The 15,579-nt window shown below is 37.5% G+C and overlaps 1 protein-coding gene across 1 annotated transcript; it reads right to left on the bottom strand.

Annotated features, from left to right (window-relative positions):
• Nucleotides 1–12,247: 12,247 nt before the first annotated feature.
• Nucleotides 12,248–15,301, bottom strand: LOC131627479 (uncharacterized protein At1g01500-like). The gene is made up of 2 exons (XM_058898334.1): nt 14,230–15,301; nt 12,248–12,910 (listed from the first exon to the last, which is right to left on the bottom strand). Exons 1-2 carry the CDS (start codon nt 14,908–14,910, stop codon nt 12,671–12,673), a joined length of 921 nt encoding a protein of 306 aa, XP_058754317.1. The 5' UTR covers nt 14,911–15,301; the 3' UTR covers nt 12,248–12,670.
• Between the last annotated feature and the right edge of the window lie 278 nt (nt 15,302–15,579).

Genomic DNA, 15,579 nt, shown 5'->3' with positions numbered 1-15,579 from the left:
TGCTTTTGGTAAGTCGTTATGACTCGAGGACGACGATGCGCTCAAGATGCTTCAGAAGAGCGCTCCAACTATCAGGTGATCCTCATCTTTCTATGTCTTCTCCGATACACGCTATTCCTCTACTCCTCTTCCTCTTCTCCTTATTCTTCTATCTTCTTTTTGTTTTCTGAATCTTGCTCTGTATTGCGTTGTTGTTGTTCTGAGTTGAGAGGATTGAAGATATTGCAGTTGATTGATGGTGATGAACGTGATTGCAGATTGAAGATGATGCTATAACGAAGATGATGATGTTGCTTCTCGATGGAGATTTTCAGAGTTGAAGAAGTAAGATGATAAATGAAGTTGTTGAATCGAAGGTGGATTTGCAGATGAAAGTGAAGAATGGTGTTGAAGACTGAATGTGGAGAAGATGAAGGAGAGTGGTGCGTGATGAATGGAAGTGCAGAATGGTGAATGAAGATGAATGAGAGTGAAAAATGGTGGAGAGAAATGAAGATGAAGGTGGTGAAAATGAGAGAATGAAGAAGAGTTCTGAATGATGGTGGTTCTGATTTTATAGAGGTGAAGAGAAACGATTCTGAAGGTTAGTTTTCTCTTTTGATATTTCTCTCTCTGTTATGATCTGTTTTGTCGGTTAGGAGATAGAATGAGAATCGGTTAGAGGTGAGTGGATGAGAGCCCTTGGATGAGAGTTTTCTGTTATGAATTCGAGGGTGGATCCGAGAGTTAGTTAGGGGTTTGTTACCAGTCTGTTTTTTCTGTTGGAGTTTGTTAAGTAGCTGTTAGGGATTAGTTAGTTACTGACTGTTTATGAAGAGAGGGGTTCTAAACTGAATGTGGAGGGAAAGTGAGAGTTCAAAACTGAAACTCAAAGTTAGTTTTGGAAATATGATTAGCTGCTGGCACAAAACTGTTAGTTTGGTAACGGATTTGGATCTGAACCGCACTGCATCTATTTGTCCACATATATTCTGAACTGGTTTCCCTTTTTTTGTTTACTATGTGCAGAGTTGTTTTAGATAAGCGGATGCAGCTCTCTGCCATGACTTTTCGCTTAATGACTCGGTGTTGCCCTGATGGATAATAGAAGTACGTGGTTGCTTACCGTCGCCACCAACAATCTCGGATGTCACACTTGGCTTGAAAGAAAAGCTCCCTGGCTGAACTGGAATCGTCGAAGCTATGCCCTCGCAAATTCCTTATTGGGTAAGGCATATGATTAGCATATCCTTTTTCCACTTACTTCTGCCTCTTGCTTGTGACAATGAAACCGCGGGGTCTGTTCTGGTATAAGTCTGGTTTGAAGTTGAGTTTTTTCTGTTTCTGGAATTATGTATATTGTGATGCACATGTATGTGAACAAACCAAATGATCCTGAATGTGTATGCTGGATTGTGTATGTGATGCTGGAGGTTAGTTTTATGGACTAGGCTAGTGAACTTATGATGTTTGTATTGATTGATGACAGGTATTGTTCATTGTGTGCAGAGCTGATTGATTTTTGAATGGTAGAGGGGTTATGTAGATTGGTTTAGTGTGATTGAATCGGTTCGAAACTTTAATGCAGCAAGTTCTCTTTTCTGGTGAATTGTCGTGGCAGTGCGTATAGACTGAGTGAGTTAATTTCGTGATGCAGGTTCCCTGATGAATTTGGCATTGGTTTTGTGGGATGAAAGTGGTGCTGTTTGAAATTAGCTTGAGTATGGTTTGAATAGGATAATGTTTGAACCTGAATGTGTATGTCTTACATGTATGGCTTTTGGTTTGAATGAATTTAGGTTAGAGTGAAATTGATTTGTAACTGTATAGGGTTGGTTTTGAATTGGATCTTTTTGCAATATGCTGCAGGTTTGGGCATGGTATATGTGGACTATTCGGAGCGGCCGCTACTGCAGCATAGAGAGGATTTTTCTGGTTTTCTTACAGCTTTCCAGCAGGTGGATATGTGGATGGTGTAGGTTTAAAAGCTTGAAGAGGAAAGCATAGCAAGGCTGCGACATGGAGTGGTACTGTACCGGAGGCTCAAAGAACAAGGATGCTTTATCAAGGAAGATGAAAGATGAATTTGCTCTTCTTGTTTATTACTTTTCTTGTCTTGTTCATGACGTAAAGGGTTCTGGTGTAATAATTTCTTATAGAATTTCTTGGATGTAAGTGATAAAATTTGAATGAGATCTTGACATTTTGTATTGATGGAATGTATATGATTTTTGTAGTGAAGACTTGAATGCCCTCTTTTGGTGCAGGATTTGTAACGGATTTTTTTGTATATTCTTAAATGTAATTCGTAATGGATGTTGAATGGTATTTGGATGAATTTTGTAGATTGGAACTTGATGAACATGCCTTGTAAACCAAATGAATTGAACCCGGTCCTTATATGAAGGAGTATTGAACTAAGCCTTGCCAATGATACAACTTGTTCCTTTGAATTACTTGTGCTCTAAAAGTAACAAGCATATGATGTGAGCCCAAGATTGTATTGACCAACATAAACGAACCATTCAATCTCCTGTGCCATTGCACTCAAACTCCACAACAGTAATCCATTGAAGGATCTTTGAAGTGAATTAGACTTGAAGCATAGAAATGAATGAAACCCCGTGTTTAATCTCCAACTAGTGAACACACTCATGCAATGAGCCAAAACCTTGTTCTTTCTCGAGATACGCACTTGGTTACTTGAGGTATGGGAAAGTGCCAAACCTTATTCCCACGCGATCTTACCGGTATCTTTTGATGAAATCGTGAGCACTTGCTGTTTTTTCTTTTTTAGGATCTTACCAAGGATGCTATTATAGCTTGATAATTTTGAAATGGAGAGGAGAAACTTAACCACAAAGAACCTTGGCTATTAATACTCTTGATCCCATGCTTCAGATGTTTATTCACCGAATTAATGTATGATATGTTAGATGACCTAGTGGGAGGTATGTACATGAGACTATGAAATGCATGAGCCTAAGCCAGATAAAATTGAAAGGGTAGGACAAATTTGGGGTATGACAGCTGCCCCTATTTAATCGTCTTAAGCCTGAAGGTGAGATTGGCGCTAGCCTTTCGAACATTCGAGGTAAAAGAAGATTAAATATCAAAGGCCTGAAATTTGTCCTGAGGAGATGGAGTGGTTTTTTTTTTTTTTTTTTTTTTTTTTTTTTTTTTTTTTGGAAATAGACTTTAGGATCTTTCATAAATGGAGTGGATAGAACAATGATGTTATGCAATGCAAAGGCATGGGATCAAGGTCCATATAATCTTAGTAACCACCATACAAACTTCTGAATAACTGATACAGGTCAAATGTCACAGGATCAAAGGTCCGACGCCTTTTTGGATACCAGGAAAACCAATAGTCACCAACAGAACAGAATAGTCACCAACGGTACCTGTCATGTATATCCCACCCCACTCACAGGTGTAGTCTAGGTCAAGGTAGGTCAATGGCTTCCAGCGTTATCAGTTCTCCTGAAACACCATCATTGTCGCAAATACATGCCAACAACGGTATCTCATTTGAACCTCGACTGGTCGTGGGTCTCATGATCGCAATCAACAGAACCTGACGTTCTGTTGGCGTCATGACTATCCACTCTGTCCTAGGTATCCTATGTGTCACTCTGGCCTGGGTATTGGGCCTTTTACCTCATAGAACATCCCACCCAACCTGCAAACAGTGAAAATATATGGTCCCGAATGGGATCCCAATCCAGCCAGATGCATGCGGAAAATAAACATGATATGCAAGCGGGAAAGTAAACAGGACATATGAAACATAAAATAAATACATAAAATAAATAAATGCACGTATAGACAAAACATAGCACACCCAGTAAATAAACAAACAAACGGATAGGCTAGGATCGACTCACTAAGGATGGACCAGCAACAGGTCTAGCAACATCCCCAGCAGAGTCGCCAGCTGTCGCACGCTCGCGAAAAATGAACAGAGTCGCCACCAATATATTTATCCCATTGAGGGAAAGGAATATCAGAAAACCTAACAAAGGAAGGAACAGGGTCTTGCGACCAGAGAATCAAGGTACGGGAGTCGGTTACGCGAGGGGAAGGTGCTAGCACCCCTCGCGCCCATCGTACTCGATGGTATCCACCTATGTTTGTTTCTATCTAATGGGTGTGTACTATGTCTATGTCTAAATGCGAAATGAATGCAAAATGTAGGGAAAAGAAAGAATTCTACTCGCACGGGCCCTACCCCGCTGCCTACGTATCCTTTTCAGGAATCAGAGTTACCGTAGCTCGGCTCACGATTTTCTGTTTGTTTTGTGTTTTTTAGTTGGGCGGAGTTAACGTTCGCGCTCTTGCATAAGGGGACAGCCTACGATGCGTTCGAGCGGAAATAACAATGCCCTTAGGGAGAAGAAAAAGAGAGATTGGTTTGTGTCTTTTAGGGTAGATGAGTGATGAACAGTTCCCAATACCGGGCCACTCACCACTTTCTCTACTTTGTTTTGAATTTGAACCATTGTTAGGTGTTTTATGTGTTTTTGGTTGTGTATTTTTTAAGGGAATTTACTTCACGATTCGAATCACATAAAATGTATAATGATCGAGAAGCAGATTAGAGAATGAATCCCACTCACTTCCATCCCATTATGTAATGTTTGAAAAAACAGATTAGGGAATGAATCCCACTCGTTTCTCTCCCATTAATTAATGTTTGAGAAACAGATTAAGGAATGAATCCCACTCGTTTCTCTCCCATTAAGTAGTGACCGAGAAACAGATTAGGGAATGAATCCCACTCGTTTCTATGCCACTAAGTGATTGAGAAATAGATTAGGGAATGAATCCCACTCATTTCTCTATCACTTGCTTAATGTGATTCGCCTCTTCCTTTTATTAATGTTTTAAAGTTGAAAAGAAAAAGAATGCAATAGGGAACTAGATCTAACATTCTAATCTATGTTGTTTATACAAGTCTAAATCCTAATGTTAACATGGGATAGATTCTAAAAGAAGCATACAAGCGGTATTAACAACATAGGCCAAAAATATGGCCAAAAACAAGTAATAAAGTCACACAACAATTATACAAAATTAACATGGCACTAGCACAAAACAATTCAAGCATTAGTACAAAAACGAAACTAAAAAAACTACCATTTTTATGGGTTTTATAAAAGAACTTTAAATGTCAAAATTAACCTAAGAGAATCTACTATTTTTTATAAGCTTTTTATGGGGGATTCCTAATTCAAGTCTAAATTGCACTTAAAGAACCTACATTCTAATAAGCCTAAACTAGTGTTTTTATGTGTCCCTTTTTGCGTCAAAAATCATGGTAAAGTCTCAAAGTAATAATAGAAAAATTAGCATTTAATCATTAAAAGAAATAACAAGAAAAACTAATTAAACTAAAATTTGAATTAAAAGATAAAGGGAAACAGGGGTGCAAATTGGATATGCTGGTGTGAAGAGCAAAGGGGCGCAGGCCCTCTGGTATTGGCCCAAAAGGCATTGTTTCAGATTTTTGTTTAGCTAAAAATGGTGCAGCAGGCCACAAGGGGGGGTGCGTTCAGCAACGTGGCCCAAACGTTTTTTGTTTTTTTATTCTCAAATTTTTGTGGCCAAAAACGAGGGTGCGTGGGCCTATGGGGGTGAGAATGAAGCAAGTTCGTACTAGGCCTAACAGTCCATCATCAGATTCTCTAATCAGATCCAATTGACTCTAATCTTATGCTAATTTCTAATTAGTATCCATTAATATCAGTCAAATATCAAATTAATGTTCATTATCTAAATCCTAATTCAGATTAATTCAATTAAAAAACATATGCTAAAAAATAAAAAAAATTATTAGAAAGGGGAAGAATTAGGGTTACGTGTTTTGTGGCCTTTGAAATCAAATCCCCTTCTTCCTTCGGACCAAGCGGCGACGGCGCCTCTCTCCCCGTCTTGCGATTACCGACCACCAGGAGCCACCGTCTCCATCCTCGAAATTCGAATCCAGACTCTATCTTATCTCTAACCCTCAACACGATTGTTCTGAATCGGAATAGAAGGTGCTTTTGGTAAGTCGTTATGACTCGAGGACGACGATGCGCTCAAGATGCTTCAGAAGAGCGCTCCAACTATCAGGTGATCCTCATCTTTCTATGTCTTCTCCGATACACGCTATTCCTCTACTCCTCTTCCTCTTCTCCTTATTCTTCTATCTTCTTTTTGTTTTCTGAATCTTGCTCTGTATTGCGTTGTTGTTGTTCTGAGTTGAGAGGATTGAAGATATTGCAGTTGATTGATGGTGATGAACGTGATTGCAGATTGAAGATGATGCTATAACGAAGATGATGATGTTGCTTCTCGATGGAGATTTTCAGAGTTGAAGAAGTAAGATGATAAATGAAGTTGTTGAATCGAAGGTGGATTTGCAGATGAAAGTGAAGAATGGTGTTGAAGACTGAATGTGGAGAAGATGAAGGAGAGTGGTGCGTGATGAATGGAAGTGCAGAATGGTGAATGAAGATGAATGAGAGTGAAAAATGGTGGAGAGAAATGAAGATGAAGGTGGTGAAAATGAGAGAATGAAGAAGAGTTCTGAATGATGGTGGTTCTGATTTTATAGAGGTGAAGAGAAACGATTCTGAAGGTTAGTTTTCTCTTTTGATATTTCTCTCTCTGTTATGATCTGTTTTGTCGGTTAGGAGATAGAATGAGAATCGGTTAGAGGTGAGTGGATGAGAGCCCTTGGATGAGAGTTTTCTGTTATGAATTCGAGGGTGGATCCGAGAGTTAGTTAGGGGTTTGTTACCAGTCTGTTTTTTCTGTTGGAGTTTGTTAAGTAGCTGTTAGGGATTAGTTAGTTACTGACTGTTTATGAAGAGAGGGGTTCTAAACTGAATGTGGAGGGAAAGTGAGAGTTCAAAACTGAAACTCAAAGTTAGTTTTGGAAATATGATTAGCTGCTGGCACAAAACTGTTAGTTTGGTAACGGATTTGGATCTGAACCGCACTGCATCTATTTGTCCACATATATTCTGAACTGGTTTCCCTTTTTTTGTTTACTATGTGCAGAGTTGTTTTAGATAAGCGGATGCAGCTCTCTGCCATGACTTTTCGCTTAATGACTCGGTGTTGCCCTGATGGATAATAGAAGTACGTGGTTGCTTACCGTCGCCACCAACAATCTCGGATGTCACACTTGGCTTGAAAGAAAAGCTCCCTGGCTGAACTGGAATCGTCGAAGCTATGCCCTCGCAAATTCCTTATTGGGTAAGGCATATGATTAGCATATCCTTTTTCCACTTACTTCTGCCTCTTGCTTGTGACAATGAAACCGCGGGGTCTGTTCTGGTATAAGTCTGGTTTGAAGTTGAGTTTTTTCTGTTTCTGGAATTATGTATATTGTGATGCACATGTATGTGAACAAACCAAATGATCCTGAATGTGTATGCTGGATTGTGTATGTGATGCTGGAGGTTAGTTTTATGGACTAGGCTAGTGAACTTATGATGTTTGTATTGATTGATGACAGGTATTGTTCATTGTGTGCAGAGCTGATTGATTTTTGAATGGTAGAGGGGTTATGTAGATTGGTTTAGTGTGATTGAATCGGTTCGAAACTTTAATGCAGCAAGTTCTCTTTTCTGGTGAATTGTCGTGGCAGTGCGTATAGACTGAGTGAGTTAATTTCGTGATGCAGGTTCCCTGATGAATTTGGCATTGGTTTTGTGGGATGAAAGTGGTGCTGTTTGAAATTAGCTTGAGTATGGTTTGAATAGGATAATGTTTGAACCTGAATGTGTATGTCTTACATGTATGGCTTTTGGTTTGAATGAATTTAGGTTAGAGTGAAATTGATTTGTAACTGTATAGGGTTGGTTTTGAATTGGATCTTTTTGCAATATGCTGCAGGTTTGGGCATGGTATATGTGGACTATTCGGAGCGGCCGCTACTGCAGCATAGAGAGGATTTTTCTGGTTTTCTTACAGCTTTCCAGCAGGTGGATATGTGGATGGTGTAGGTTTAAAAGCTTGAAGAGGAAAGCATAGCAAGGCTGCGACATGGAGTGGTACTGTACCGGAGGCTCAAAGAACAAGGATGCTTTATCAAGGAAGATGAAAGATGAATTTGCTCTTCTTGTTTATTACTTTTCTTGTCTTGTTCATGACGTAAAGGGTTCTGGTGTAATAATTTCTTATAGAATTTCTTGGATGTAAGTGATAAAATTTGAATGAGATCTTGACATTTTGTATTGATGGAATGTATATGATTTTTGTAGTGAAGACTTGAATGCCCTCTTTTGGTGCAGGATTTGTAATGGATTTTTTTGTATATTCTTAAATGTAATTCGTAATGGATGTTGAATGGTATTTGGATGAATTTTGTAGATTGGAACTTGATGAACATGCCTTGTAAACCAAATGAATTGAACCCGGTCCTTATATGAAGGAGTATTGAACTAAGCCTTGCCAATGATACAACTTGTTCCTTTGAATTACTTGTGCTCTAAAAGTAACAAGCATATGATGTGAGCCCAAGATTGTATTGACCAACATAAACGAACCATTCAATCTCCTGTGCCATTGCACTCAAACTCCACAACAGTAATCCATTGAAGGATCTTTGAAGTGAATTAGACTTGAAGCATAGAAATGAATGAAACCCCGTGTTTAATCTCCAACTAGTGAACACACTCATGCAATGAGCCAAAACCTTGTTCTTTCTCGAGATACGCACTTGGTTACTTGAGGTATGGGAAAGTGCCAAACCTTATTCCCACGCGATCTTACCGGTATCTTTTGATGAAATCGTGAGCACTTGCTGTTTTTTCTTTTTTAGGATCTTACCAAGGATGCTATTATAGCTTGATAATTTTGAAATGGAGAGGAGAAACTTAACCACAAAGAACCTTGGCTATTAATACTCTTGATCCCATGCTTCAGATGTTTATTCACCGAATTAATGTATGATATGTTAGATGACCTAGTGGGAGGTATGTACATGAGACTATGAAATGCATGAGCCTAAGCCAGATAAAATTGAAAGGGTAGGACAAATTTGGGGTATGACACTTGGAACTGACTGAAACTTGTTGGGAAGAGCTTGTGGTCGTGCCCTAGTTTTCTTACAATTTTGTTATATGGAAACCCTAGTTGCTCCTCTATTTTTTTTTTGTCCTCTTGCCTTTAGATGTGTTTGTCTACTTATATGGGAAGAATTAGGTTAGAAAACTTGTATCAAATCTCCCATATTTGAAGATTGAAATTTGGTTTTCAAATGAGATGGAAACTTTCTTTTTTGGGTCAATCATATCTCAATCATGCTTCCAATAATATACTTGAGCTCCAAGGCAATCTCTGACTGATATTGATTAAAAAAATCAAATTCATGCATTGCCTATTCCTTAATTGATATTTTATTTTATTTATCTTGATTTATTTTGATTTAAAATGAATAAAAATCAAGATAAAAACAAATAAAAATCATGTCAATGCTTTAATGGGCTTAGAAGTCGTGGATATGCTTAAGGTCATGATTCAAAACCAAATTTTAGGCCCAAGAGTCCAAAACAACAAAATTCACCACTTTGCATTTCATGCATTCTCACAAATTTACCCAACTTTAGCAATCCATATCTTTCTCAATTTTAACCTTATAAAGGTGTTCTAGGACTTTTTAGAAACCCCAAGATGTCCTTTACAAGCAACTTTAGAACCTTTTTTGCATTTGAAGATTTTATCTTAATCATATAGTTCCTGACAAAAAATAGCTTTTTGCGAGCTTCTAGAAGGACTTGTAATGTTTTGGCTCATATCTCTCAAATGGTGCATCTTTGGCCTTGTCTTTAAAGAGGAAAAGTTGTAGAGAATTCAATTTCCTTCAAAATAGGATTTGGTTGGGAAATTTATGATGTTCCATGTGAAAGTTATGGCTGGTCAAAGTTGGGTTGACTTTTAGTTCAAAACCCTAATTTAGAAACTTGGGACATTTGTTGATTTTGAAGCTTTTCTTGATGAATCATGATCAACCCTTGATCAAATGATGAATTTTAATAAAAATGTTTATGTTGACCAAAAATCAGGAGTTTTGAGTGTGATTTGACCATAGTTGACTTTTAGGTCAAACTAGTCGACTGTTGACCATTTGAACAGTTGACTGAGCAATCCTATGAATCAGAGCTTGAAATTTGATGTGAGGATACTATCAGGCATATGAGAGGACATGAAGTCTACTTGAAGTATCAGAAGTTGATTTTACTTGGAGGGAAGCAAAACCCTAGTTATGGCTTGTTGCTTAGGAGTCAGGTAAGTGTGCCCAAATCTTGTATAGTCTTGAGCAGTTGAAAGTCATGTGAGTCAAAATATCTGAAAAATATTATGGGCAAATTTTGGGGTATGATACTAAGATTGCGAGTAATGTAAGGTACTAGCAAGATATCATTCAGAGACATACAAATGGAAGGAAAAGCATGAGTATAAACACTAGAAGAGCCTTCACAATTAATGGTTAAAGATTGACTATTTTCTACATTGACACGACTCGGGCCTTTATATGAATTCTTAGAGTGCAAAAAACAAGGATTAGAGGTAAGATGGTCTCAAGCACCTGAGTCAGTGAACCAAGTATGGCTTTTAAGGTCCTTATGCAATGAGTATTCATGAGCATTATACATCAAAGATATGGCTTAAGGTTCAGTATTAGAAGCAACACACTTATTAGTGGAGCTGTTTGGAAATTTTAGGGATTTCAACTGAATTGATGCAAGTGTACAATTCTCATCAAACATGTGCTAACAATCTATCAAAACATGCCCATATTTTCTACACACCTAGAAAATAGGTCAAGTACTAGGTGAGGAGTGTCCTCTACCATGCCCTGCCATGAAATATGTGTCCTCTGGCATGGGAGCTTGAAGTTGGATCACACATCACCCATTTGATGATTTGTGTGAGCCACATTTGCTAATAGAGTTGCCACAACCAATTACTGTTGAAACTTGTCAAGTTGTGCTTCTTGAACGTAGAGAAAAGCCTCAACATTATAGGAAGAAAAAGTTTCAATTGTTCCATACATTTGCACAACAAACGGGTTATACTCTTAAGATAATCCATCAAGAATCAAATCTATCTGATCTAGTTCTGAAACATCACCACCAACAGTTAATAGCGAATTTGCAATTGCTTTAGTTGTTTTTCACGTGAAGATGATCAAAGAAAATGTTAGAGTTGCTAAATTAGTTATCAACTATTTTCCTATTTTGTTATTTCTATGCAATGATTTTATCATCTTAGTAAAATTAGTTACTATTTTCCCTATTTCTATGCAATGATTGATAGAGTTTGTTATCAACATGTTTATGTATAACCATATAAGTGAACGAAATAAATATGTTGAATTCATAACAAATATTTCTTCTTTCTAAAATTATCTTTCATTACTATATTCTATATTGTATCGGATTTCATTCCTACTCTCAAGACTTGAATTTTATTAGATTCCTCCCTTAAATCCATTTTCCTTGTCCCACCAACAACTCCATTCACTAACCTAAAATGGTTGGTTGATACATGATTAGTGTAGTTATAGACAATACTAAGAAGAAAAAAAGTGATTTCATTGTTTGGCCTATTTGAAGGAATTGTAATTGTAATGATGATATTTTTAACGGTGTTCTAACAATTGTGAAAGAGTGGAGGAGAGAAATATTTTTTTATCTGAAAACGGTTTATTGGTAAAACAGAGGTGAACTTGTATACTTTCTATGATTGAATTCTGAACCCTATCATCTACCTTAACATATATAAGAGTGTTTGTTTTGATTATGATGTTGATAATGGTCATAAACGGACTTCTGAACCCTATCCTCTATTCTAACCTATAGAAGAGTGTTTGTTTTGATTGTGAAGATAATCGTCATGGTTTTATATTCTCTCTTGGCGGTCTTTGATTTGTTAATGGTGGTTCTGACAATCTGAAATCTACTCGAAGACAATGGTTGTGGTTCTAGCTGCATAGGTGTTTTTTCTATGAGATGTTTCAAGGTGTTTAGTTGTTTGGTGCTTATTTGTTTTTTTTCTTCTTTGTGTACCTTTTTTTGTTTTGTTTTTATTTTATTGTTGTGGTCTATTTAACAGTTATTGTGCTAACTAATATCTTCCTCTTTTGTATTCGGATGGTTTTCAACTCTTTATTAATATATTATATTTGCCATTAAAATTGAAAATGAAAAGGGTATATTCTTTTATTTATTTAAAAAAGCCACTTATCATGGAAACAGAAAAAATATATACATATCAAAATTTGCATAAATTGATAAAAAATCTACAGGCAAAGGAACAGTAAAATATCAGTACAAGCTCACATTTAAAACCTCTCTCAAACTTGAAGCTGGCCATTGAACACTTGTTCCTGCTGGCACAAACCATAGTATCCATCCTCAAACCTTTTCATTCACACCTATTGTTGTTGTTGGAGGATCAGATAAATCTTCTATAAAATGCAAACTTCAAGCCTACTTGATACATAGGATGCATAACAGCACTTCAATACATGAAAGCATGAGCGAATGCACCAAACCTACGAAAACTAAACGATGCATGCATAGCCTTTCACTCACGATTCATGCATTCAAGTTGTTGTTGATCCAACTCCGGTATATCTTTTTTGGTTTCTCATTGATCAAGAGCAGTAAATTCGTTATTTTATCGATTAGAAAAACCTCCTCCTAAAATTTTTGGTTGTTGTTTGGTATGAACGCATGAGTAGTCCAACACCGATTCCAATCCCTACGCACATCCCAAGGCCAATCCCGACACCAACTCTAACTCCGGCATTGAACCATGTGAGTTGTCCGTCCTCGCCAAGATACATTTCTTGAGAGTAGAAACCATTCGCCATCTTCCCTTCAAGATCATAATCATCAACTTCTGACCCTGCAGACCCCGTTATCTGCAAGATATCATCAATGGAAAAACAATCAGCATTTAAGAAATCCTAAGACTCAGATACGATAGTGAAGTTAGACCAGTAACTACCGATATATAAACGGACTATGAAATGAACATAGTACTTAGTAACCAATAAAAACTAGAAAGGTGAATCATTTTAGTGATGACATAATTGCATACAGAAGGCAGTGCTACGATATAAACCTCAAATAGCATAGAAGAGCAAATAACCCAAAAATGCTACAGAGATAGAAGCTGGTGGCGTGAATAACCCAAAAATGCTACAGAGATAGAAGCTGGTGGCCTGGGATGGATGCTATATTGAATTTTTTGTACAGTTTATATAATTTTTACAACATACATAATATCTGGACTAAAATGATTGACACTTAACAGTTTCGTGACCTTTTTTTTGGTGTGAATCTCTCTTATTTAAGGAACTACCCTAACAATGACCTACAATTGCAGGAACCAAATTGGAGATTCATTTTTATTAGGTAGTGAAAGTACTGGACTGGATTGCAGTATAAGTATATGTTTGGAAACTCATCACACATTCATTTCTCGCATTACGGGGTACTTCCAACATGAAAAACTAGAAGCTACAAAATGCAGCTTCATTGTATACACACATCTAATTCATTTCTCGCATTACGAGGCATTTCCAACATGAAAAACTAGAAGCTACAAAATGCAGCTTCATCGAATACGCACGTCTAAGGCATTCTAAACGTAGAATCAAATCCATATTACTACCACTACAAACAAGACTCATTATGAACTTGACATATTAACACTACTATAGCTATGCCATCAGAATACTTCCTTGATATAAACAGCTTGTAAACAAATGAAAAATCAAAATCTCTAACCTTTATAGTGTAGCCAGATAGCTGCAATTAAAGGTGCGAGTGTGTGTGATAACAATGCAATGTTAAAATTCAGCGTATCGTTTCTAAGCAATAACTTTGACATGCCGAGGATCCTAATCTACCAAAGTGATCAATCGCAGATCATGTAATAGAGTTGTTTGATCAAATTCCACTGCAATATATAGTGCCGCGACAGACAACACTTTATAATAAAAAGTGATTATTTCAATCAAAAGTGATTTTTGATCTTAAAAGAGCATTGGACAAAATGTGACAACATCACAATCACAATAATCTACAATTGGATAAACTTCAAGCTTTTTCACAATGCCAATGCATAGTCATCAAACTCAACAAATAAACCAAACCTACTCATTCAAATTGAGAATTCGTAATTCATACTAAATGATAAAAAGCTTCTCAAACAAAAATAAAAAAACAAAAATACCTGCAATTTGGGGTGTGGAATCAATCCATTCATACTATTACCATGATCCTTCTCTATAACATTCATCTCCTCATCTTCAGGAATAGCATCCAAAATAGCATGCCTAGGAACTCTCCTCCTCGGACTCATCGAAATCGTCTTACTCAAAATCACAGGCACACCCGAACAACACCCCGCCACATAAACCTCAACCGACGGAGCCGAAACCCCGAGCTTCGGCCGAAAAAACGCCGACGAACCCGACCCAATCGACCCCGCCGCCACATGACAATCCATCTCCCAACCCGACCCATTCCCCCAATCCGTATCCAACCGTTCCAACGACCCACAAAGAAACAACCCATCCTTCTCATACACCTCAAATTCAGCACCACCCGTGATCCTCACATTATCCGTGCTGACGTATGTAACCTCCGCAAACTCCTTGTCGACACGGTCACGGCGGAGAGGAAGCGGCGGCGCGGAATCAATTGCAGGAATCGGAGAACCGTTGATCACAAGAGAGAAACCAACTTCGCGTTTCGGGTAACATAGGGTTAAACATTCGGGAGCGCTGTCGATTACGCAAGGTGAAATTCGAACGTAGAAGAGACGAACTTCAAGCCACGATCTGTGACTCTTTATCGGTGAAAAGCTTAACGAGTTTTCGCTTTTCGCAATCGCTTCTTCGTTTTGATCCATATAACAAAAGCTTCAAATTTCGAATTTTGATTATACCCTTTTAGGTTTTGATGGAATTGGGAACGACCCAGATGGAAAAAAGTGAAATTTGAAGGGAAAACGAAATTGGGTGAAGATGGTTTTTTTTTTTTTTGACAGAGAAGAAAAAGAAGGTTTTTTTAACCGTTTAACTGAAAAGGGGAAAGGGGACAGAGAATGAAATAGGGTTTTGGGATGGGAAAGATAAAAATAGGAAATGGAGAATGGAGAATTCTATTGTTGGAAGAGGTCAACTCAAAAAGGTGAGATGGAGAAGAAAGGAGGAAGGACAGAAGGGCGGTCTGTCTTTCTTCCGGAGTTGATGCACTCTATTTGGAATGGGAATAAACAACACTAGATACTGTCTTATTTTGGTACAAACACTAGTTGGTCTCTAACTAGATATGCTCAATTTTAAAAATAGTACATTTGACTTTGAGATTTGACTTTGAATTTGTGTATATAGACTAATTTTTGTGTGTACAAGTAGGACACTTACATGGTTTGGTTTAGGAAGATAGTTGAATTAAGTCTTTTCTGGTCTGGAGTTAGAATTGTTTTTGCATATTATCAATACGGTGATGAGAGATGTTCTAATGCGGTTGCATGAGATGAACTTGTAATATTAACACTTAGTTTGTGAATTAAGAG

The sequence above is a fragment of the Vicia villosa genome, unplaced genomic scaffold (genome assembly GCF_029867415.1).
Source record: "Vicia villosa cultivar HV-30 ecotype Madison, WI unplaced genomic scaffold, Vvil1.0 ctg.000364F_1_1, whole genome shotgun sequence".
NCBI classification, from domain to species: Eukaryota; Viridiplantae; Streptophyta; class Magnoliopsida; order Fabales; family Fabaceae; genus Vicia; species Vicia villosa.
This window is presented reverse-complemented; position numbering and strand designations above follow the sequence as displayed.

Bases quoted from the DNA above. Each gene is read 5' to 3' on its own strand.
- LOC131627479 (XM_058898334.1), bottom strand. From the start codon at position 14,910: ATGGATCAAAACGAAGAAGCGATTGCGAAAAGCGAAAACTCGTTAAGC. The intron at 12,911-14,229 runs GTATTTTTGTTT...GATATCTTGCAG, and splicing joins TTCCACACCCCAAATTGCAG to ATAACGGGGTCTGCAGGGTC.